Source organism: Acipenser ruthenus, chromosome 16, assembly GCF_902713425.1.
Source record: "Acipenser ruthenus chromosome 16, fAciRut3.2 maternal haplotype, whole genome shotgun sequence".
Classification (NCBI taxonomy): domain Eukaryota; kingdom Metazoa; phylum Chordata; class Actinopteri; order Acipenseriformes; family Acipenseridae; genus Acipenser; species Acipenser ruthenus.
In genome coordinates, this window is record NC_081204.1 from 16,311,061 (window position 1) to 16,336,704 (window position 25,644).

The 25,644-nt window shown below is 45.8% G+C and overlaps 1 protein-coding gene across 1 annotated transcript in view; it reads right to left on the reverse strand.

The window, feature by feature from the left end:
- The window catches only part of LOC117412206 (protein DENND6A), a 46,740-nt gene that overhangs the window by 4,043 nt on the left and 17,053 nt on the right, over positions 1–25,644 (reverse strand). The window contains exons 4-17 of the mRNA XM_058988922.1: positions 24,444–24,556; positions 23,119–23,199; positions 21,813–21,918; positions 20,741–20,820; positions 18,828–18,890; positions 12,042–12,097; positions 9,011–9,133; positions 5,812–5,907; positions 4,764–4,858; positions 4,378–4,443; positions 4,019–4,083; positions 3,531–3,620; positions 2,635–2,688; positions 2,154–2,263 (exon numbers count right to left, since the gene is read on the reverse strand). Coding sequence (XP_058844905.1) covers positions 2,154–2,263; positions 2,635–2,688; positions 3,531–3,620; positions 4,019–4,083; positions 4,378–4,443; positions 4,764–4,858; positions 5,812–5,907; positions 9,011–9,133; positions 12,042–12,097; positions 18,828–18,890; positions 20,741–20,820; positions 21,813–21,918; positions 23,119–23,199; positions 24,444–24,556 — 1,198 coding nt within the window. The remainder of the gene's footprint in view (positions 1–2,153; positions 2,264–2,634; positions 2,689–3,530; positions 3,621–4,018; positions 4,084–4,377; positions 4,444–4,763; positions 4,859–5,811; positions 5,908–9,010; positions 9,134–12,041; positions 12,098–18,827; positions 18,891–20,740; positions 20,821–21,812; positions 21,919–23,118; positions 23,200–24,443; positions 24,557–25,644) is intronic.

Consider the following 25,644-nt stretch of genomic DNA (forward strand, 5'->3'; position numbering starts at 1 on the left):
TCAGTAACACAGCGTACAGCATTAAACCAGGAGCGACTGTGAATAACACAGCGTACAGCACTGAACCAGGAGCCTCTGTCAGTAACACAGCGTACAGCATTAAACAGGGAGCCCCTGTCAGTAACACAGCGTACAGCATTAAACCAGGAGCCCGTCAGTAACACAGTGTACAGCACTAAACCAGGAGCCCGTCAGTAACACAGCATACAGCATTAAACCAGGAGCCCCTGTCAGTAACACAGCGTACAGCATTAAACCAGGAGCCCCTGTCAGTAACACAGCGTACAGCATTAAACCAGGAGCCCCTGTCAGTAACACAGCGTACAGCATTAAACCAGGAGCCCCTGTCAGTAACACAGTGTACAGCATTAAACCAGGAGCCCCTGTCAGTAACACAGCGTACAGCATTAAACCAGGAGCCAATGTCAGTAACACAGCATACAGCATTAAACCAGGAGCCAATGTCAGTAACACAGCGTACAGCATTAAACCAGGAGCCAATGTCAGTAACACAGCGTACAGCATTAAACCAGGAGCCCCTGTCAGTAACACAGCGTACAGCATTAAACCAGGAGCCCCTGTCAGTAACACAGCGTACAGCATTAAACCAGGAGCCCGTCAGTAACACAGCGTACAGCATTAAACCAGGAGCCCGTCAGTAACACAGCGTACAGCATTAAACCAGGAGCCCATGTCAGTAACACAGCGTACAGCATTAAACCAGGAGCCCGTCAGTAACACAGCGTACAGCATTAAACCAGGAGCCCCTGTCAGTAACACAGCGTACAGCATTAAACCAGGAGCCCCTGTCAGTAACACAGCGTACAGCATTAAACCAGGAGCCCCTGTCAGTAACACAGCGTACAGCATTAAACCAGGAGCCCCTGTCAGTAACACAGCGTACAGCATTAAACCAGGAGCCCCTGTCAGTAACACAGCGTACAGCATTAAACCAGGAGCCCGTCAGTAACACAGCGTACAGCACTGAACCAGGAGCCTCTGTCAGTAACACAGCGTACAGCATTAAACAGGGAGCCCCTGTCAGTAACACAGCGTACAGCATTAAACCAGGAGTGACTGTGAATAACACAGCGTACAGCATTAAACCAGGAGCCCGTCAGTAACACAGCGTACAGCACTAAACCAGGAGCCCGTCAGTAACACAGCATACAGCATTAAACCAGGAGCCCCTGTCAGTAACACAGCGTACAGCATTAAACCAGGAGCCCCTGTCAGTAACACAGCGTACAGCATTAAACCAGGAGTGACTGTGAATAACACAGCGTACAGCATTAAACCAGGAGCCCGTCAGTAACACAGTGTACAGCACTAAACCAGGAGCCCGTCAGTAACACAGCATACAGCATTAAACCAGGAGCCCCTGTCAGTAACACAGCGTACAGCATTAAACCAGGAGCCCCTGTCAGTAACACAGCGTACAGCATTAAACCAGGAGCCCCTGTCAGTAACACAGCGTACAGCATTAAACCAGGAGCCCCTGTCAGTAACACAGTGTACAGCATTAAACCAGGAGCCCCTGTCAGTAACACAGCGTACAGCATTAAACCAGGAGCCCCTGTCAGTAACACAGCGTACAGCATTAAACCAGGAGCCCCTGTCAGTAACACAGCGTACAGCATTAAACCAGGAGCCCGTCAGTAACACAGCGTACAGCATTAAACCAGGAGCCCCTGTCAGTAACACAGCGTACAGCATTAAACCAGGAGCCCCTGTCAGTAACACAGCGTACAGCATTAAACCAGGAGCCAATGTCAGTAACACAGCGTACAGCATTAAACCAGGAGCCAATGTCAGTAACACAGCGTACAGCATTAAACCAGGAGTGTGCTCAGAGATACAAACACGGTGTACCAGCATCACAGGCCATCTGAACTTAGCGGTGACATGCTCCAATAGCCATCCTTTATTTACAATAAAATAAGGGGGGCAGATCAAATGTTGCTAGTCAGTGCTTATAAGAGGTATAAAAATCAAGTTTAAAGCCTTGGTTAGCCCTCCTTTAAAAGGGGCAGTGATGATGTTACTAAAGCTAAGAAGAGGTAAGAGAATGGATGGTTAGCATGCTGCTAGCTCTATACACTGCTATAAAGCAGCTTGGGATAGTCCCGCGGGCCGCCGCACTGCTCTGTCACCTGTACAGGCCGATCCAGTCTCCCTTGAGGTGCGAGGTGAGCTGCGGGCCAGCCTTCTCCAGGGTCTTCATGAACTCCTCCTGGCTGAACGCACGCAGCTGGGGGGGGGTCTGGAGAGGAGGAGGGTTAGAGGAGGGTCAGAGGAGGAACAGCACACAGGGGGTCAGAGAACAGGGGGCAGTCAGTTACAGTGGCACACATGGTTATCAGCAACCTATTTTTGTATAAAAGAGTGTCGTCTTTGGGTGTGTTGGAGCGAGAAAACATACCATAAGAGACACGATCAACTGTATAAATCATGCTTTTATGTATGTATTGTTTAAGAACACGATACACGTAAATGTTGTTGTTGGTGTCTTCAGAGCTTTTTCTTGTACCATGAACAAGACAACACTTATGTACTGGAATGTCCTGAAATCCAGCGTTCTGATTGGCTGGGAGTGTCTTAGTGATTTATAAAGTGTGGAAGTTATCGACTTACCTTCCACGGGGAGATGCTTTTCTGAAGTGGCATTAAACTAGCTAGATAGCGTTCCTAAAATCAAAAGAAGACAGCAAATGTTTACAAGTGACTGTGCATGAGTCCAGTCTCCAGTGTCACTGCAGTTAAAGCACAACTCCAAACAGCTCTGTTCACATTTGGGGAACACTTCATGTCTTTTCCTGCTACTGTTTTAAACATGTTTGTATCACATCTGAAATTAGTTACGGAAAAACAAGTTTACACAAACATTCAGCTAAAAATGTTGACAATAAGAAAAGTGAAACTGTGAAACAGTGCACTGATGAAGTAATTAGTACATTAATGAATTACTTAGTTTAACAAAACTCAAATGAATAGCAGGGCTCTGATAGTACAGTACAGAGTGTTAAACAGAGCATTGTTCATGTGGACTGTTATACTAAATATAAAAAACTAATATTAACACTGCTATAGCCTACTATCCTGTTTTGCTTTATATGATACGATTTACGTGTGACAATTCACTGCACTTCTCTATAGTAAGCAGAACTTGTTAGCTCTCCACTTAGTTTACATGCAGCAAAGTGAGTTTCTGCTTCAGGCAGCTCTCATCCTCACACCTGTGACAGCGGCAGTAGGCTATGAATGGAAGCAGCTCCCCAGCCCTGCTGCAGCCAGTCGCAGGCTCAGCAACAGCAGGTTATGAATGGGGTTAATGGAAGCAGCTCCCCAGCCCTGCTGCAGCCAGTCGCAGGCTCAGCAACAGCAGGTTATGAATGGGGTTAATGGAAGCAGCTCCCCAGCCCTGCTGCAGCCAGTCGCAGGCTCTGCAACAGCAGGTTATGAATGGGGTTAATGGAAGCAGCTCCCTAGCTCTGCTGCAGCCAGTCGCAGGCTCTACTTGAGGCTCTTACTAGAGGAATGATGAAACTCTGGGTCAGCTCCAGGAAGTACCGTCTGAGGATGGCATTCTGAGCTGCAGATGGGCGCTTCTGCTGGATCCCCTGTGAACACAGAGAACCACACCACTGCCGTTATCAGAGATACTCTCGCTAATGATTGAGCAATACTGCCTCCCTGCTTTAGTCTATAGTCACTCAGATTGTTTCTGCCAAAGCTACAACTTTCAAAAGGAACCCTTTGCTCCACTCATCCACTAAACAAAATTACAAGCAACTGATGAGCCTCTCTCTCTTATCCTCTCTCTCTTATCCTAAACACATTTCCACAACATTTAAATCAAGTTTCTTTCTTATACAAAAGGACGTCCTCCAGCCATGCAACTGCAGGTACACAACAGAAATAAATATCATTACAAAAGGTAGAGTACTGCTGTCAGAAGAGCAGCTCAGCTGAAGACACCGTCTCCATGATGCCTTTGATCTCTACTGGTAGGACATACCTTCTGTAGCTGCTTAATGATGTCCTCGTCCCGGTTTAGGAACGGCTTGTAAGCGCTGTACACACCTGCAAAACAGAGCAGAATCAGCTGCAGTGCACCAGCCTGCTTCCCTTTAGAAACACACATTTAAAAAGAGCCTTTAACACAAGAACAGCTACATCATGGCTGACAATGACTTGCAATGGGAGATGCAGCTTTCTCAGTCACGCGAGGGGCAGCTACTGCATTCCTCGGGCACCCAAGTACTTCCTGTTGGGTAGGTCACTGGAGTGTTGCTAACTGGTATCCAGTTGCCCTTTCTGAAAGCAGAGTGTGAGTTCTGCTCACAGCTAGATGATATAAAACAGATTTATTTTTACCAGGTTTGGAGTCCAAGGTCTTGAGATTCTTCAGCTTCTTCACCTTGACTTGTTTGGGAATGTCTCCTGTAGAGAAACACAGTGGAGGAATTGCACAACTGCAAACAGAGAGCCGGGCCGGGAGAGGGTCTGTATTATAAACATGCAAACAGAGAGCCGGGCCGGGAGGGGGTCTGTATTATAAACATGTAAACAGAGAGCAGGGTCGGGAGGGGATATGTATTATAAACATGTAAACAGAGAGCCGGGCCGGGAGGGGATCTGTATTATAGCTCTGATAAGTGTGCACAATGCTGTCTCCCTTCAAGTGCACCTTGTTTAGCCCAGAGAAGGGAAATGTATCTGTCTTTGAGCAGTGCCCCGGATGCAGCTGCAGTGCACAGTACCTGCTTGCTTCATGTCTCCGATGCGGATGATGTGTGGCCAGTGCTGCAGTGTCTTTGCAAAGAAAGGATTGGTCACTCCCAGGATAACCGATGGACTGAGGAAGGAGAGAACCTGTTAGGAGGCAGCAGCTCACCATTGCACTCCACACCAAGGACAATGCAGTGACAATGCACTCCACACCAAGGACAATGCAGTGACAATGCACTCCACACCAAGAACAATGCAGTGCCCCTGCACTCCACACCAAGGACAATGCAGTGCCATTGCACTCCACACCAGGGACAATGCAGTGTGCTGTAATGGGCTTAATTTATTTGCCATTCAGTCTTGTGAATCATTCATGCAGAGGCAGACAAGCTGTCGACTTGTTTGGTGCTTTGGGGAAAACAGTTTGTAAACCCCTGTGTAAAAGGAGAGAGGGTGGGCACTAACCGACAGCCAGGCACACCCCCCCTCTGCAGAGCTGTGTCTCTCTGGTGAGAGCCTCTCTTAGTGACCCCCCCTCTGCAGAGCTGTGTCTCTGGTGAGAGCCTCTCATAGTGACCCCCCCTCTGCAGAGCTGCATCTCTCTGGTGAGAGCCTCTCTTAGTGACCCCCCCTCTGCAGAGCTGTGTCTCTGGTGAGAGCCTCTCATAGTGACCCCCCCTCTGCAGAGCTGCATCTCTCTGGTGAGAGCCTCTCTTAGTGACCCCCCCTCTGCAGAGCTGCATCTCTCTGGTGAGAGCCTCTCTTAGTGACCCCCCCTCTGCAGAGCTGTGTCTCTGGTGAGAGCCTCTCTTAGTGACCCCCCCTCTGCAGAGCTGCATCTCTCTGGTGAGAGCCTCTCTTAGTAACCCCCCCTCTGCAGAGCTGTCTCTCTGGTGAGAGCCTCTCTTAGTGACCCCCCCTCTGCAGAGCTGCATCTCTCTGGTGAGAGCCTCTCTTAGTAACCCCCCCTCTGCAGAGCTGTCTCTCTGGTGAGAGCCTCTCTTAGTGACTCCCCCTCTGCAGAGCTGCATCTCTCTGGTGAGAGCCTCTCTTAGTGACCCCCCCTCTCACGATACTCACGGGGCCTGCGTGCGCGTAGTGTACTCCTTGAACTCACTGTCGTGGATGGTGAAGTAGGGCCTGAAATCACTGCAGTACTTCAGAGGAGCAATACAGCTGGAAACAATACGAAAAACAAAAACGAGCTCAACTCAAATGTAAAACATACGAATAAAAAAAAACCTGCACTCTAACACAAACAGTTAAACAAACCAGATCCGGATACTAAACCTAATGCATAAACAATCCTGAATAATGTGAATATCAACTTTCAGGACACCTGGAGAAGTGGATTTCCAGATACATTGAAAAATGTGTGAAATGTGAGGATCGCCTCCACTAGTCCCCGTCACAGGGGATTTCATATCAGATCTATAATAAAAACACCACATTACACATGATTCTGTGTTAGATTGGCTGTGCTATTTACAGCCCCAAGCAGGATATTAAGCTGTCAAGATGAAAAGCTGCAACTGTCTCCCGTCTAACACCAAACCCATCATTAGCAGCTTCCACAACATCTGAGTAAATAGAACCTCGCAATGAACACAGAAGCAGCCTGTCAGCCTGTGACATTGTAGCTATCTTTAAAACTCCAAACCTCGATGAAAAGGGCCCATCAGATACGAGATTACAGTCTATTCTAAACAGCAGGCACTGCTGCTTCACACAGGCTGCACGGGTTAGTACCGAACACTTTGTCAGAATGCAGCAACATAAGGAGGTCCATTTAATATTAAAGCCACAACCTTAAACTCGTGATAACCAAGGTTTCAAAAGACACAACATTTATCATCATAAAGTGCAATGAAACCTGCTGAAGAATGTTAACATATTGAATTACACACCGCTTTGTAGTTTTCAATATACTTAACGAAAAACTGACAATTGAAATGTGTGACATTTCGAAATCCAACATGAAATCCTATACTACTATTATGACTTCCAGCAGACTTTTACGTTATCATTTTGCAGTTTCTTTTATGACATGATGTTACATATACATACAATATATATATTTTGTGGCAGACTAGGGGGGGAAGAGAGAAAAATTTTGTCCAGGAAGGGATAAAGGACTACATTCCCCAGAATGCAACTGGAGGGAGCCAAGGTGAGATTCACCTGGCTCTAATATTCAATTAGCAAGCAGGTACCTAACACGGTTTTGCAATCAGTAAATGACTTGGCTGTCCGATAGTTAGAACTGGAATATATACAGACGTGCTCAAATTTGTTGGTACCCTTACAGCTCATTGAAATAATGCTTCATTCCTCCTGAAAAGTGATGAAATTAAAAGCTATTTTATCATGTATACTTGCATGCCTTTGGTATGTCATAGAATAAAGCAAAGAAGCTGTGAAAAGAGATGAATTATTGCTTATTCTACAAAGATATTCTAAAATGGCCTGGACACATTTGTTGGTACCCCTTAGAAAAGATAATAAATCATTGGATTATAGTGATATTTCAAACAAATTAGTTTCTTTTTGAGCGAAAGTGGGCTCCATGGAAGAAGACCCAGGAGGACTCCACTTTTGAAAGAAAAACATAAAAAAGCCAGACTGGAATTTGCTAAAATGCATATTGACAAGCCACAATCCTTCTGGGAGAATGTCCTTTGGACAGATGAGTCAAAACTGGAGCTTTTTGGCAAATCACATCAGCTCTATGTTCACAGACGAAAAAATGAAGCTTTCAAAGAAAAGAACACCATGCCTACAGTGAAACATGGAGGAGGCTCGGTTATGTTTTGGGGCTGCTTTGCTGCGCCTGGCACAGGGTGCCTTGAATCTGTGCAGGGCACAATGAAATCTCAAGACTATCAAGGCATTCTGGAGCGAAACGTACTGCCCAGTGTCAGAAAGCTCTGTCTCAGTCGCAGGTCATGGATCCTCCAACAGGATAATGACCCAAAACACACAGCTAAAAGCACCCAAGAATGGATAAGAACAAAACATTGGACTATTCTGAAGTGGCCTTCTATGAGTCCTGATCTGAATCCTATCGAACATCTATGGAAAGAGCTGAAACTTGCAGTCTGGAGAAGGCACCCATCAAACCTGAGACAGCTGGAGCAGTTTGCTCAGGAAGAGTGGGCCAAACTACCTGTTAACAGGTGCAGAAGTCTCATTGAGAGCTACAGAAAACGTTTGATTGCAGTGATTGCCTCTAAAGGTTGTGCAACAAAATATTAGGTTAGCGGTCCCATCATTTTTGTCCATGCCATTTTCATTTGTTTTATTACTTACAATATTATGTTGAATAAAAAATCAAAAGCAAAGTCTGATTTCTATTAAATATGGAATAAACAATGGTGGATGCCAATTACTTTTGTAAGTTATTTCAGGGAAAATTGTGCATTCTTCGTTTTTTGTGGAGGGGTACCAACAAATTTGAGCATGTCTGTATATATATATATATATATATATATATATATATATATATATATATATATATTTAATTAATGTCTCAATCCACAAATTCTAGGTGATGCAAAACTTTTGGCCATAGGTGTACACATCATAACCGTCAGACGACATTTAAAGAGCCAGTGTTAATGGCAGCTCAGGCTGGAGTTCCTGTGTAATTGGAATAGGTGTACACATCATAACCGTCAGACGACATTTAAAGAGCCAGTGTTAATGGCAGCTCAGGCTGGAGTTCCTGTGTAATTGGAAGTCCATCCTGACAGACAGGCTCAGTGGTGGGGGTTTACTTTAACCAGTGCGCGCACACAGGGCCTCTGCTTGGATATTCAAAACCAAGCATGGCAATGACAGGCTGATTTAAAGACACAGTAACGTATCAGAGAGTTCCTTCAGAAAACAATCCTTTTAACAGCTGTTGTGATCTTGAACTCTTTCAGCACTGCAAACCTAATAAAACTCCACTCAACACCGTTAACTGCATAGAAATATCTGGGGTGTAAAATTAAACCCTGAAACTCACAAGAAAAAATGTCACACTTTAATATAGGTAACTTATATTTGATATTATGGCAATTTGTGCCTCTTTCAAGCGATGTTCAGCCGAATACATTCTAGAAATATTAAATTCAACTTCTTATGACATTGAGAAAGACTTGTAGTCAAAATGTTTGTCGCTGAATCGATAACGTTTCTTTTGGTATTTCTAAATTCAGCACTCCTGAGTGTATAACAGTTCTGAATCATTTGAATGCTCACATGTCTGGAAGCGCTCTCCTCCGCAGTGACTCACCTGACCAGCGCCAGCACAGTTTCTGAGGACTCGGCGGGCGAGGGTGCCATGACAACCAGCGACTCCCCTAGCAACACCAGCTCCCACAGCATCTGGATGTGAAAAAAGACCGGGCCAAAGCACCTGCTCGGGGGCACAGACACACACAGACAGAGACAGACACAGAGACACACACACACACACACACACACACAGACAGAGACAGACACAGAGACACACACACACACACACACACACACAGACAGAGACAGACACAGAGACACACACACACACACAGACAGAGACAGACACAGAGACACACACACACACACACACACACAGACACACACACACACACACACAGACAGAGACAGACACAGAGACACACATACACACAGACAGAGACAGACACAGAGACACACACACACACACAGACAGAGACAGACACAGACAGACAGACAGACACACACACACACAGACAGACAGACACAGAGACACACACACACACACATAGACAGACACAGACACACAGGTTAGAGGCCACTGTGTAGCAAGCTGACGTCTGAACAGAGAATAAGCCTTGCACACATTCATCATTACAGGGCTCCCACTTTAATTTCTCTGTCTGGCTTATACATCAGAAAAATGTGACAGGCTTTAAAACAGGAACATTTTCTGTCAACATGGCCTCAGCACGAATGAACCAAATGAGTGGAGTCCGGAGGGATCGCTGCACTATGCTGACATGCACAAGGAATCCATCCTTTTGTAGCGAATCCCACAGCCTGGCACTGAACCCCATTACCTCCCCACCTGATTCCAGCTCCACCCTGGTTTACATGCACAACATAGAGAGGCTCTGAGAGTCGATCCCTACAACAGGCAGCTTGAATATCATTACATTGTACATTTCAAAGTTAAGAGGGGTGGGTTGGGGGTGTTTCATTCAGACCATTACAATGCAAATCTTCATAGTTCCTACAGCAGGGGTTCTCAAACCTTTTCCTTCTGAGCCCCCCCCCCACCTGCGTCGCTATAAAAATCCTACTGCCCACCATATACATTATAATATCTCTGTGACAGGGAGGATATTCAGATCTCATCTCTGTGACACTGTGTGAGGAGGATATTCAGATCTCATCTCTGTGAGGTGGATATTCAAATCTCATCTCTGTGACTGTGTGAGGAGGATATTCAGATCTCATCTCTGACACTGTGAGGTGGATATTCAAATCTCATCTCTGTGACTGTGTGAGGTGGATATTCAGATCTCATCTCTGTGACACTGTGTGAGGAGGATATTCAGATCTCATCTCTGTGACACTGTGTGAGGTGGATATTCAGATCTCATCTCTGTGACACTGTGTGAGGAGGATATTCAGATCTCATCTCTGTGACACTGTGTGAGGAGGATATTCAGATCTCATCTCTGTGACACTGTGTGAGGAGGATATTCAGATCTCATCTCTGACACTGTGAGGTGGATATTTTCAGATCTCATCTCAGTGAGGTGGATATTCAGATCTCATCTCTGTGACACTGTGTGAGGTGGATATTCAGATCTCATCTCTGTGACACTGTGTGAGGTGGATATTCAGATCTCATCTCTGTGACACTGTGTGAGGAGGATATTCAGATCTCATCTCTGTGACACTGTGTGAGGAGGATATTCAGATCTCATCTCTGTGACACTGTGTGAGGAGGATATTCAGATCTCATCTCTGTGACACTGTGTGAGGTGGATATTCAGATCTCATCTCTGTGACACTGTGTGAGGAGGATATTCAGATCTCATCTCTGTGAGGTGGATATTCAAATCTCATCTCTGTGACTGTGTGAGGAGGATATTCAGATCTCATCTCTGACACTGTGTGAGGTGGATATTCAGATCTCATCTCTGTGACACTGTGTGAGGTGGATATTCAGATCTCATCTCTGTGACACTGTGTGAGGTGGATATTCAGATCTCATCTCTGTGACACTGTGTGAGGAGGATATTCAGATCTCATCTCTGTGACACTGTGTGAGGAGGATATTCAGATCTCATCTCTGTGACACTGTGTGAGGTGGATATTCAGATCTCATCTCTGTGACACTGTGTGAGGAGGATATTCAGATCTCATCTCTGTGACACTGTGTGAGGGGGATATTCAGATCTCATCTCTGTGACACTGTGTGAGGTGGATATTCAGATCTCATCTCTGTGACTGTGTGTGAGGAGGATATTCAGATCTCATCTCTGTGACACTGTGTGAGGGGGATATTCAGATCTCATCTCTGTGACTGTGTGTGAGGAGGATATTCAGATCTCATCTCTGTGACACTGTGTGAGGTGGATATTCAGATCTCATCTCTGTGACACTGTGTGAGGTGGATATTCAGATCTCATCTCTGTGACACTGTGTGAGGAGGATATTCAGATCTCATCTCTGTGACACTGTGTGAGGGGGATATTCAGATCTCATCTCTGTGACACTGTGTGAGGTGGATATTCAGATCTCATCTCTGTGACTGTGTGTGAGGAGGATATTCAGATCTCATCTCTGTGACACTGTGTGAGGGGGATATTCAGATCTCATCTCTGTGACTGTGTGTGAGGAGGATATTCAGATCTCATCTCTGTGACACTGTGTGAGGTGGATATTCAGATCTCATCTCTGTGACACTGTGTGAGGTGGATATTCAGATCTCATCTCTGACACTGTGTGAGGTGGATATTCAGATCTCATCTCTGTGAGAATATGTTGGCTGCATTCTGATATGTGAGAATAAACCATCTTCAAGCTAACACATGTGAGAGAGAGGGTACATGAGAATAAAGCATCTTCAAACTAACCCTGTGCAGGTTCTGCAGTTAAACAAATTCTTTAGTTCCTCATCCACGACACAAGATGGCAGCGACAGTCTAGTAAGGAACTGGGTGTGAAAGTAAATACACAGCTGCAGACCTGCAGTATTGGTAAGGCAGGGTTATCCTTACACATTGCCTCAAGTAGTACAATAGAAGCACAACTCGTGATGAATGGGTTATTTCATTGGCTGTCTCCAGTACCTGAACAGGTCCACCTCGTGGATAGTAGGAAGCACAAGAGACACCTGGGCATCATTCTGAAACAGAGGAAGATAGGGGAGAGATGAGGAACAACATGGAAACACACACTGCAGAGTAAACCAGAGGGAGAGAGGAGAGAGAGAGAGCTGAGGAACAACATGGAAACACACACTGCAGAGTAAACCAGAGAGAGAGGAGAGAGAGAGAGATGAGGAACAACATGGAAACACACACTGCAGAGTAAACCAGAGGGAGAGAGGAGAGAGAGAGCTGAGGAACAACATGGAAACACACACTGCAGAGTAAACCAGAGGGAGAGAGGAGAGAGAGAGAGAGATGAGGAACAACATGGAAACACACACTGCAGAGTAAACCAGAGGGAGAGAGGAGAGAGAGAGCTGAGGAACAACATGGAAACACACGCTGCAGAGTAAACCAGAGAGAGAGGAGAGAGAGAGATGAGGAACAACATGGAAACACACGCTGCAGAGTAAACCAGAGGGAGAGAGGAGAGAGAGAGAGAGAGCTGAGGAACAACATGGGAACACACACTGCAGAGTAAACCAGAGGGAGAGAGGAGAGAGAGAGATGAGGAACAACATGGAAACACACGCTGCAGAGTAAACCAGAGAGAGAGGAGAGAGAGAGAGCTGAGGAACAACATGGAAACACACACTGCAGAGTAAACCAGAGAGAGGAGAGAGAGAGAGAGATGAGGAACAACATGGAAACACACGCTGCAGAGTAAACCAGAGGGAGAGAGGAGAGAGAGAGATGAGGAACAACATGGAAACACACACTGCAGAGTAAACCAGAGGGAGAGAGGAGAGAGAGAGATGAGGAACAACATGGAAACACACGCTGCAGAGTAAACCAGAGAGAGAGGAGAGAGAGAGAGCTGAGGAACAACATGGAAACACACACTGCAGAGTAAACCAGAGGGGGAGAGGAGAGAGAGATGAGGAACAACATGGAAACACACGCTGCAGAGTAAACCAGAGGGAGAGAGGAGAGAGAGAGATGAGGAACAACATGGAAACACACACTGCAGAGTAAACCAGAGGGAGAGAGGAGAGAGAGAGAGCTGAGGAACAACACGGAAACACACACTGCAGAGTAAACCAGAGGGAGAGAGGAGAGAGAGATGAGGAACAACATGGAAACACACACTGCAGAGTAAACCAGAGAGAGAGGAGAGAGAGAGAGCTGAGGAACAACATGGAAACACACACTGCAGAGTAAACCAGAGGGAGAGAGGAGAGAGAGAGATGAGGAACAACATGGAAACACACGCTGCAGAGTAAACCAGAGGGAGAGAGGAGAGAGAGAGCTGAGGAACAACATGGAAACACACATTGCAGAGTAAACCAGAGGGAGAGAGGAGAGAGAGAGATGAGGAAAAACATGGAAACACACACTGCAGAGTAAACCAGAGAGAGAGAGGAGAGAGAGAGCTGAGGAACAACATGGAAACACACACTGCAGAGTAAACCAGAGGGAGAGAGGAGAGAGAGAGATGAGGAACAACATGGAAACACACACTGCAGAGTAAACCAGAGGGAGAGAGGAGAGAGAGAGATGAGCAACAACATGGAAACACACACTGCAGAGTAAACCAGAGGGAGAGAGGAGAGAGAGAGATGAGGAACAACATGGAAACACACACTGCAGAGTAAACCAGAGGGAGAGAGGAGAGAGAGAGATGAGGAACAACATGGAAACACACACTGCAGAGTAAACCAGAGGGAGTGAGGAGAGAGAGAGAGAGAGCTGAGGAACAACATGGGAACACACACTGCAGAGTAAACCAGAGGGAGAGAGGAGAGAGAGAGCTGAGGAACAACATGGAAACACACACTGCAGAGTAAACCAGAGGGAGAGAGGAGAGAGAGAGATGAGCAACAACATGGAAACACACACTGCAGAGTAAACCAGAGGGAGAGAGGAGAGAGAGAGATGAGGAACAACATGGAAACACACACTGCAGAGTAAACCAGAGGGAGAGAGGAGAGAGAGAGATGAGGAACAACATGGAAACACACACTGCAGAGTAAACCAGAGGGAGTGAGGAGAGAGAGAGAGAGAGCTGAGGAACAACATGGGAACACACACTGCAGAGTAAACCAGAGGGAGAGAGGAGAGAGAGAGCTGAGGAACAACATGGAAACACACACTGCAGAGTAAACCAGAGGGAGAGAGGAGAGAGAGAGCTGAGGAACAACACGGAAACACACACTGCAGAGTAAACCAGAGGGAGAGAGGAGAGAGAGAGCTGAGGAACAACATGGAAACACACACTGCAGAGTAAACCAGAGGGAGAGAGGAGAGAGATGAGGAACAACATGGAAACACACGCTGCAGAGTAAACCAGAGAGAGAGGAGAGAGAGAGAGCTGAGGAACAACATGGAAACACACACTGCAGAGTAAACCAGAGGGGGAGAGGAGAGAGAGATGAGGAACAACATGGAAACACACACTGCAGAGTAAACCAGAGGGAGAGAGGAGAGAGAGAGAGCTGAGGAACAACATGGAAACACACACTGCAGAGTAAACCAGAGAGAGAGGAGAGAGAGAGAGATGAGGAACAACATGGAAACACACACTGCAGAGTAAACCAGAGGGAGAGAGGAGAGAGAGAGCTGAGGAACAACATGGAAACACACGCTGCAGAGTAAACCAGAGGGAGAGAGGAGAGAGAGAGCTGAGGAACAACATGGAAACACACACTGCAGAGTAAACCAGAGGACCAGAAGATCATAAGCACAAGAAAGGGGGCAGTGATAATGTTCCTAGCGCTAGGAGTTGGGCATTGGAACATATCCATTCATTCATTAGCTTCTCTGGGCAATGAGCAGGTATATACAGTGCTGTGAAAAAGTATTTGCCCCGTCTGATTTTATGCATTTTTGCATATTTTTGACACTGAATGTTATCAGATCTTCAACCAAAACTTAATATTAGATAAAAGGGACCCTGAAAGAACAAATAACATAAAATTGACACATATTTCATTTATTTATTAAAGAAAGTTATGCAACACCAATGTCCCCGTGTGAAAAAGTAATTGCCCCCTTAGACTCAATAACTGGCTACGCCACCTTTAGCAGCAAGAACTGCAACCAAACACTTCCACACCAGGGAACACCGGCAGGGTGAATGATGTCAGGACGCAAAGCATTCGGGTGCAAAAATCACAAAAGGAAAAACAGTAACAAAAAGTATTTGTGTGCCTGAGCCTTTAAACCAACAAAGGGCGGCCATAACAAAACAATGGCTACATAATACAGGAACGGGACAGCCGCTCAATAGAATACTGTGTGTGACTATAGAGCGAGTCAACGACAGGACGTCACACAAAGCAAGACGGAAGACAGCTCCAATACATTCAATGTTCATTTGTTCTAATGGTTTTTATACCCTATACTGCTCAAGGAGAGGCTGAAAATGCGTCAAAAGCTTTAGTTAACATGTTTTCTATTGCGTTACAGTTCCCTTTTAAATCAAACTGCTATGCAATGGGAGTCTTATTCCCTGCCCTGAGGTACTATCAGTGCAATGAGTTCAATTGAATGAGAGATGGTCAGGTAGGACTCTGTGTTGAGTTCAACTGAATGAGAGGTGGTCAGGTAGGATCGGCTCTGTAACGATTTCCTTTGGGAAGGGCAAGAGTATCTTCTGCTCTCGCTTTTGGATTAAAGATTCAGTTTCTACTTCATAAACACTTCAATAAGCCATGACGTGTTAACTCTTTCAACACTGACCCTGGAAAGAGGTCTAGGATACCAAAGCTGTGCGCTAGTGCCTGTGACATAGCCATGCTTGCCACCGAGAGCACAAGAGGGCTGCAGACACGGTGCTAGCATCATGTTTCCTTCAAACATGCTGCAGTCACGGATGCAGCGACCATTACATTATTATTTCAGGGAACCATGGTTATGATAATAACTCAACATTCTCTATCAAGTACGAAACGTAACCATTACCGAACAAGGCAATATTGCAGAACAAGGCAATAAGCCGTCGCAAGGCAATATAGGCAATACAACCAGAATGCTACAAGGCTAAGCCAATGCTGCCTCGTGCGTTACCATTTGGAACCCCAGTAACAAGTAGCTAGGGCTAAAAATCGAGGGAGAAAACTCACCTCTATGTTATCTTGTAAGGGCTGACCCTGAAGCCATCCTCAACACTCGAGTTCCAAAGCCAGCCAACCCTGCAACAGGCTGCCATGCCCCTGGTGGAATGGGCAGTGAGCTTTTCTGGAGGGGGCAAGTTGGCTCGCTCATAGGCAGTCTTGGCTGTGTCTGTTATCCATTTTGATAATCTCTGTTTAGACAGGGCTTGCCCATGGGACTTTGCCCCATAACAGACAAAAAACTGTTCGGACTGCCTCCAACTGTGTGTCCTGCCAACATAGTAAGCTAGTGTCCGCACAGGGCAGAGCGTATGGAGCTGGCGCTCCCTGTCAGACTGGGAAGGAGGTGAATGGAAAGCCTCCAATTCCACAGACTGGTTGATGTGGAATGCTGAGATAGTTTTAGGCAAAAAAGCAGGATTGGTACAAAGCGTAACCTTTGTCCTGGCTTCTGAAAAAATTAAGCTGGCTTTTGCAATTGAAAATACTTGCATCTCACTCACTCTAGCGGAGGTGACTGCAAGCAAGAAAGCCGCTTTAAGCGACAAGAATGTCAGCTCAGCTGAATGTAAGGGCTCAAATGGAGGCTTCATGAGTGCCTCAAGCACTACGTTAAGCCTCCAGCGAGGAACAATATCCTTCAGAGGCTGCCGAAGCCGCCAAGCCCCTTTCAAAAATTGCCCCTCCAGGAAGTGAGCTCCTGGGGAGACAGTCAATTTTGACATGGCAAGCTGAAATAGCTGCCAGATAGTCCTTTAACGTGGATAGCAATTTCCCCTCATCAAATAGGTCCTGCAAAATTGCAGTATCACTGCCATGGGACAAATCAGAGGCTAACACCACGTCTGAAAGATGCCCAACTTGTACCCGTACTGGGAATGTGTGGACACTGCTCTGGCATTTTGCAGGGTGTCAATGACCCTACTGGACAGACCCAGGCGGCTTAAATGCAGCCGTTCAGGGGCCAGACCCAGAGCTGTAGGCTCGATGGGTCGGGATGCCATAAGGTCCCCTGTGCCTGAGATCGCGGCGATTGGTCAGGCTCCAAGGCTGACCGCTCAGGAGCTGCATCAGAGCTGAAAACCATAGTCTCCTGGGCCAGTAAGGGGCTACTAGGAGCACCCTGGCCCAGTCCTGCCTGATTTTCTCCAGACACAGCGGGAGCATGGTGAGTGGTGGGAAGGCATACAGCAGCTGTCTTGGCCACTTGTGAGCCAAGGCATCTATTGCCAGTAGGTCCCCATCTCCTGTTATGGAGAACCAAAGGGGGCAGTGGGTCGATTCCTGGGAGGCAAAGAGATCTATTTCTGCTCTCCCGAACCTGTCCCAAATGAGGCTCACTGTCTCAACGGAGCCAGGATAGCTTCCATGCACTTTGAAAAGACACAGGGAGCTAGAGAGAGGCCAAAAGACAATATACAGAAGGGGCGCCAGAAGTCGCCAGCTTCACGCCAAGGCCACTTATGGAAGCAACAAGCAACAGTGACAATGGTAATACCAGGAAAATAATAATACCCAAACAAAGTTTCATGTCCATGTGGCAGGGCAGAGATCTGCATGTAAATATGTGGCTGGGCTGAGCCCTGCTGATAAATGTATTGTTGATTGTGTTGAAAGGGAGTGGTTTCTGGTTGCTGATTTAAAAAGAAATGTATTGTTTGGGGTTAAAAACACAATGTGTTGTTATTCTTGTATAGTTAATGTGGTTTTGCAGGGGTTATATTAGCAGCTCGTCTCTGCCAGACCACATCTCATGAGAATGCGTGGCTGGCAGCTAATGATTTTTAACAGATTGGCTGTCAACCCCGCGTATCAAAACTCTCGTGCAGAATGTGGCTGTCTCTGCGTTGATGAAATGATTGCTGATTGGGAGATGGGCACATGTATGTAAGCTTGTCTGTGTAGGGGGGGGGTTAAAGGAGAGAGCGAGCGAGAGAGAAGGAGGTAAAGATTAAAGAAAAGTAAAGAATTGCTACTTGTTTTGAGAAGGGGTTTTTGTGTTCGAGATTTGTTTTTGTTTTTATTTTGGCTCTGTGAGCTGTGTTTTTTGTAAAAGTGTTTTGTTTAAATAAATACGCACACAGTGTTTCAACCCACAGTACTTATTTGTGTCTTCCTGGTCTGGGAACATCACCAGTCGACCGTCCTGTCACAGTCCCTTAATACAGTATGTTATTCTTTCTACATTGTGTCTAATTGTATAATGCATCGGTTTGAGTGATGCAATAACACTGAATCACAGTAATATTGGTATATCCCATTCCCTTGGCTGAACAAATTTAGTCTTTTTTTTCGGTTTTAAACTTTAATTTCTGTTATACCAAAAAAAAACGTCTTAACGTTAAAAACAGCTGAAAGAGTTGATAAAAAACCAAACCGATCATAACCGACTTGCATCCCTAATTTAAACTATGATTGCAAAGCTAGTGCTCAACATTGTAAGCTAGGCTGAAACTATACGGGACCTTTCTGATTGAGAGCAGTAAGCTTGTTCAGTGTTGTTTCTACTAGCCATGTATTGTTATGTGTGTTGAGCACAAAGGAAAGTTTAGGGGACACTCATACACAGTCCCAATAGCACAGTGCTGCTAGTACTGCATTGTCTTGCTGTCAGCAGTGCTCCAAGCAGTATAAGCTGTCTAAGGCGTACCTGTGGTGCAGACTGGTCAATGTATGTCGTGCCGGGCTTGTCATAACAGGCAGGAATCCGAACCTGACGAGAGAAGCACATCAAAACATCACACAGCGTCACAACCTCCAGACACTGAAAGCACTAAACCATACTCCAACCAGCAAGATAACCCCTCTCCAGCACCGGGTCAAGAAAGAGAACCCCTCTCCAGCACCGGGTCAAGAAAGATAACCCCTCTCCAGCACCGGGTCAAGAAAGAGAACCCCTCTCCAGGACCCCCTCTCCAGCACCGGGTCAAGAAAGAGAACCCCTCTCCAGCACCAGGGTCAAGAAAGAGAATCCCTCTCCAGCACCAGGGTCAAGAAAGAGAACCCCTCTCCAGCACCAGGGTCAAGAAAGAGAACCCCTCTGCAGCACCAGGGTCAAGAAAGAGAACCCCTCTCCAGCACCAGGGTCAAGAAAGAGAACCCCTCTCCAGGTACCCCTCTCCAGCACCAGGGTCAAGAAAGAGAACCCCTCTCCAGCACCAGGGTCAAGAAAGAGAACCCCTCTCCAGGTACCCCTCTCCAGCACCAGGGTCAAGAAAGAGAACCCCTCTCCAGCACCAGGGTCAAGAAAGAGAACCCCTCTCCAGGAATCCCTCTCCAGCACCAGGGTCAAGAAAGAGAACACCTCTCCAGCACCAGGGTCAAGAAAGAGAACCCCTCTCCAGGAATCCCTCTCCAGCACCAGGGTCAAGAAAGAGAACCCCTCTCCAGGACCCCCTCTCCAGCACCAGGGTCAAGAAAGAGAACCCCTCTCCAGGACCCCCTCTCCAGCACCAGGGTCAAGAAAGAGAACCCCTCTCCAGCACCAGGGCCAAGAAAGAGAACCCCTCTCCAGCACCAGGGTCAAGAAGGAGAACCCCTCTCCAGCACCAGGGTCAAGAAAGAGAACCCCTCTCCAGGACCCCCTCTCCAGCACCAGGGTCAAGAAAGAGAACCCCTCAGCAGCATGTTCAGAGGTCAAAGAACCTTACTGGCTGCAAGCATGTGAGTCATTATGGGAAGCAACTGGAAAGCAAGCCCTGAAGGGGTGGGACAATTTCACTGTCCTGAGAGCAAGGTCTGCAAACCGAGATCTCTATAGCATAGTGCTGTACCAGATGCTTTAAATCTAGAGATCTCTGCAGCATAGTGCTGTACCCGATGCTTTAAATCTAGAGATCTCTATAGCATAGTGCTGTACCTGATGCTTTAAATCTAGAAATCTCTATAGCATAGTGCTGTACCAGATGCTTTAATGTAGAGATCTCTATAGCATAGTGCTGTACCAGATGCTTTAAAGTTTTAAAACAAAGAAATGCATGTTTGCTAAAACAGAGTTCTTTCAAAACTACACGCTGGAGAGCAGTAAAGCGATTGGAGGAGCGGTACAGCGATTAAAGGAGCTATACAGCGATTGGAGGGGTGGTACAGCGATTGGAGGGGTGGTACAGCGATTAGAGGTGCTATACAGCAATTGGAGGGGTGGTACAGCGATTGGAGGGGTGGTAAAGCGATTGGAGGAGCGGTACAGCGATTGGAGGGGTGGTACAGCGATTGGAGGGGCGGTACAGCGATTGGAGGGGTGGTACAGCGATTGGAGGAGCGGTACAGCGATTGGAGGAGCGGTACAGCGACTGGAGGGGCGGTACAGCGATTGGAGGGGCGGTACAGCGATTGGAGGAGCATGGCAAATTATTTTGTCAGCTACAAGCAAAGAACCAAACACACACAAAACACAGCCTATTATAATAACATTTACCAGCAAAGCTAACAAATGGAATTTTAAAAAAAACACCATCTTCTGATTAAGCATCCAAATGCAATGTATATAGGAGCTGCTTGTGAACCCGAAAGAAGCCTCCAGACAGCAGCTTGCAGGTGTGTATAAAAGCAGCAATGCCTTACCTTCACAACCACGCCCACTATAGGGAGGCTCAATGCAGTCCCAGGGACCGGGGCGGGCCAGCGCTCAATGTCACTGCAAGCTAAGAGAGAGAAAACAAACTGTGCACAATGTATACAGATACTCTAGAACTACTGACACCATGCTGAAATAAACCAATACAGACACTCTACTGGAATTACTGACATCATGCTGAAATAAACCAATACAGATACTCTACTGGAATTACTGACACCATGCTGAAATAAACCAATACAGACACTCTACTGGAATTACTGACACCATGCTGAAATAAACCAAATGGGAGATCCTCAAATAATAAACAATATTTAAGATAAGAAATGGGAGATCCTCACATAATAAATAATATTTAAGATAAGAAATGGGAGATCCTCACATAATAAATAATATTTAAGATAAGAAATGGGAGATCCTCACATAATAAATAATATTTAAGATAAGATAGAAAATAATACAATTTTTCGTTTAGAGTTTAAACTTTTAGTGTCTTTGTTGTGTTGCTCCAGCAGGGCCTTCTTTACAGCACAGCATTTCATTTCTATAGCGAGTTTAATGACCAAGGCCATCCCAGCAAACTTCATATTTTCAGTCAAGTTCCTGGTTTGTATTTAAAAGCATGGCCATACGTCCCTCACAACAGTGTATACCATGGCAATGCAGCCCATTAGAGGTACAGTACAGTGAAAGTGTGATCTACACTACCTGGCCAGTCATTAGCCCCCCCCGGCATGGGCATGTTCCCTGGTATACCCGGCCCCTTGGTAACTCTGGCAGGCTGAACAAATGACGTACTTTACTAAAGCATCGCTGTGGACGAAGTCCACTCAGCAATTCTGCACTTGTACTCTGATGAGGAATCTGAATGGAGTCTACATCACGTCGTGTAAAAGGTCCAGCATGATATTCTGCACAGGTCCTGATAAAGTTGTGTGAAGGAATGTCATAAGCATGTTTCATTCCATTTGGTTTAGCGTCTCCATGTAGACTGCGTGTATGCGACAGGCATGCGTGTGGACACCTCCACTGCGAGCCCAGGATGAGAACTGCACTCACCCGCCTCCAGGCATGGCTCACTCTTCTCAAAGTACTCCGGAGCAATCAGCTTCAGCAGGGAGTGATAGAAATGAACATAGGGCAGCCTGCTGATAATCACCAGGGACTGCAACACAAGAGAGAGAGACACATGGGCTAGAGCAGGGAGTGATAGAAATGAACATAGGGCAGCCTGCTGATAATCACCAGGGACTGCAACACAAGAGAGAGAGACACACGGGCTAGAGCAGGGAGTGATAGAAATGAACATGGGGCAGCCTGCTGATAAATCACCAGGGATGTTTCATCATTAATTATAAAAACCTCCAATAGTGGTACATTCAAAAAAAGCTTGGTAAATTCAATGAAGGCATTGAGAAAGATATTCACTAAGGTTATTTCTAAACCAAGATTATAGAAAACTTAAATTCCTTGACTAGAAAAACTACAGTCAACAGAAACGATTCAGTCAATGCCTTCATCGACCTATTCAAAACACAGATAGACAACAACTAAAAGACCTTCCCATTCCCTGAATGCACACACAGCGGTATTTAAAGACAGCTGCACACTCCTGCTATAGAACTCTGACCAGCTGCTAGTTCAAACCAGGGACCATGGAAATGTGTTGCCTTGGTTTCTAAGGCAGGGATAGGACTCAGTAAGTGTGCCTACATTACAGACAGCAGCAGCAGCATTAGCATTACCTGATTTCACTTAGTTAGCATAGACCCAGATTTGTAATGTGTGAATGCCCAGGTATAGCGCCTGATTAAACTTCAAATTTTAAAAAAATGTAAACCTGAAAATCAAAACCTCTTCTTACAATGTGAGCACACATGCCCCTCAGCCCCATTATGAAAAATGTGTTTCTTCTTTTGTTTTTATTACATTTACATTGACAGCCACTTGAAACCCACATTCCCCAGAGGGAGATAACAAACCCAGAGCTCAACAGAGCCTGAAATAAATAACAAGCCTCCACAGAACAGGGAGGAGACAGATAACAGGACTCTTGTGATAATTCACGCAAATTACATTTCTGTGCATCACAATTCACATCCTTAACCCTTTACTGCACCATGTTTAGAGCATGTTAGGCGCTGTGTGGAGGCTGGGTGAGAGCAGGTGACACACTCACTGCGTGGGAGCCACGTCACCACGATGCGAACACGGTTTCATTTCTAGATTTTATGATCAGTGGTATTCAGCCCTTCTTGACGTGTTCTTTCCTCTTCTCAGCACTCACTTTCTGGTTTGCTTTCTGTTTCTACACCTTTGTTTTGAAGTTATATACAGATATACTGTATATCAGCTCACAGCTTACCTTCTGAAAGTAACCTCGCTTCAGAGTTTTATCTCGAACTTGACGGAAATAAACATAGCCGTAGTAATGGCCCTGATCCCTCTGAAAGGAAACAGAAAAGCAGGAGATTAATGAACAGCCCAGAAACCAGGAGGAGAGCAGAAAAGAAAACATGTCATCACCTCAACGGGAGCTCGAGCAGTTTGAACCACCTTTCCACCAAAAGCAAAATACAACTGTTCAAAAGCAAGAACCAAGGCTTCAGTAACCAGGGCTTCAGTAACCAGGGCTTCAGTAACCTGGGCTTCAGTAACCTGGGCTTCAGTAACCAAGGCTTCAGTAACCAGGGCTTCAGTAACCAAGGCTTCAGTAACCAAGGCTTCAGTAACCAAGGCTTCAGTAACCAGGGCTTCAGTAACCAGGGCTTCAGTAACCAGGGCTTCAGTAACCAGGGCTTCAGTAACCAAGGCTAACTAATCATATTGTTCCTTTATCTTGCACTTGGAATCTCTCAATACATTTTTTCCAAGTGGATTCCTTTAATACCAGGCAATTGATTATTATGTGTATTGTCCACACTCTATGGAGCCCCCGTTTAAATCAGATAAATACAGACTGCATGTTTGATGCACATTATGGAAGGCTGGTGTCAGCCAAGCCTCTCTGCCTCAAAGCTCTGCACACACCTCTTGTGTGTTACGCACCCACAAGGCTGGTAAGAGAATGGATTTATAAAGCCTTGCTTTTGTAACCCGTATATAGCGCACTATTAATCCTACACCAAAGCCCCTGATTCAGTGCCACGTTTTCACTGCAGCTACTATTGTTTAGAGTGTGCGAATATGTATTCTTATACTAGAATGCGCTCTGACCCGACTCAATGCATTACTGGACTCTAGAGGGGTAAGCTGCATTATTTTCTTTCTCTGTTATTTGTGATTTTATATGAACTATTTTGCTGGAATGTAGTTAAATAATACTCATGAATATAATACAATGTGGATTGGTACAATATTGCGACTGAGTTTGTGAAATGAAGTATTTTCATTATATTAATTTGTTTTAAAAAATGTTTAATTTTTTTTTACCCCATAGGAGTTGAATGGTGAACCGAGCCATCTTTTGCTTATTTTCTTTCATTTTCTGTTATACAGAGAGAAATAAACATTGCCGCCTTCCAGCATTTGATCTCCAGTAGTCTTCTTTTTAACAAACCATCCAGTAACATCAACACAACGCAGATATAAGATAGCTGGAGTGTAAGCGCAGGAAGGGAAAGAGAGACAGTCCAATCAAAGCAGTCCAATCAAAGCGAAACGTGCAGTTCTAATAGTAACCGAGCTAACCTTCAGATAGACAGGGGCATCTCGATCGCTCTGGTCCACAGGGTAGCACAGCGATGCCTTCCTGCCCACAGCTTCTCGGAATCGGAAACAGAACTGCGTGTCTCCAAGACAACCTGTCAGAGAGGAAACAAAGAGAATTATAGAGAGAGAGAGATGGGGGGTGTGAAGGGGGGAGGTGAGGGGGGGAGGTTAGGGGTGCTTGGAAGGGGTCAGAAGTGTGCTTCATATCCAACAGCTTTCCTACACAAATTAACATAAAGCTGCATTAACTTAACACTGCAGAGCTCTATACAGGTATAGCAGAACTCCACTCAACACTGCAGAGCGCTCTAGTAGTATAGGAAAGAGAACTCCACTCAACACTGCAGAGCGCTCTAGTAGTATAGGAAAGAGAACACTCAACACTGAACAGCAGTGATTTAACATACTAATGTGTATATCTTTGCATGGTCAAACTCTTTAATCAGTCCTATTCAGCACAGATAGCATGCTGGCCATGAGAGCTTATCGCTGGCAATGGAGGATTTGCAGGTCTTGGCAGTGATGAGGACCTCCCACCAGCTATTTGCAACACCTTGCCAAAAACTGACAGGAAATAGAAGAGCAATGTGGAGCCCAAGCCAGGTGGCAACTCTCCCAGACCCACGTGAGAGCTATCTGTGTGTGTGTGTGTGTGTGTGTGTGTGTGTGTGAGCACAGCGGCACAGTCCCTTGATGAGAGGCTGTGGGACTACAGCCTGGTCTTGCAGACACTGCCCTCTAGTGGTAGAAAGGGGCATTCACCCACCAGGTGCAGGCAGAAACACCTGCCATAACACTGTCAATTGGGTGTAGGGCTACCAGACAGAGCTGATTAATGTGACAAGTCCACAAAGGTCTTTAAATGGTTCTGTAGGCAACCCTTAAAATCATCACTTTTATCCAAGTATGCAATTTAAGGACAGAATAATTTCTCACATATACTGGTTTGCTCAGTGTGATAAAGTGACTGGCAACAGGGAGATGCAGTTTTAATACAGCACATTGTTTTAATTTCTAATGTAATTTATCATGTTAAGGAGAGCCCATTTACACGTAATGCAGTTATTTCAAACTTTTTGTCCAACAGTCATATACCCTGCAAGGCACAAACTCCAAAGTGTGTGCCGTGGTCATGTTTCAAGGACTTCAAACTGGAACCTCCCCTTCTGTTCCCAGGAGC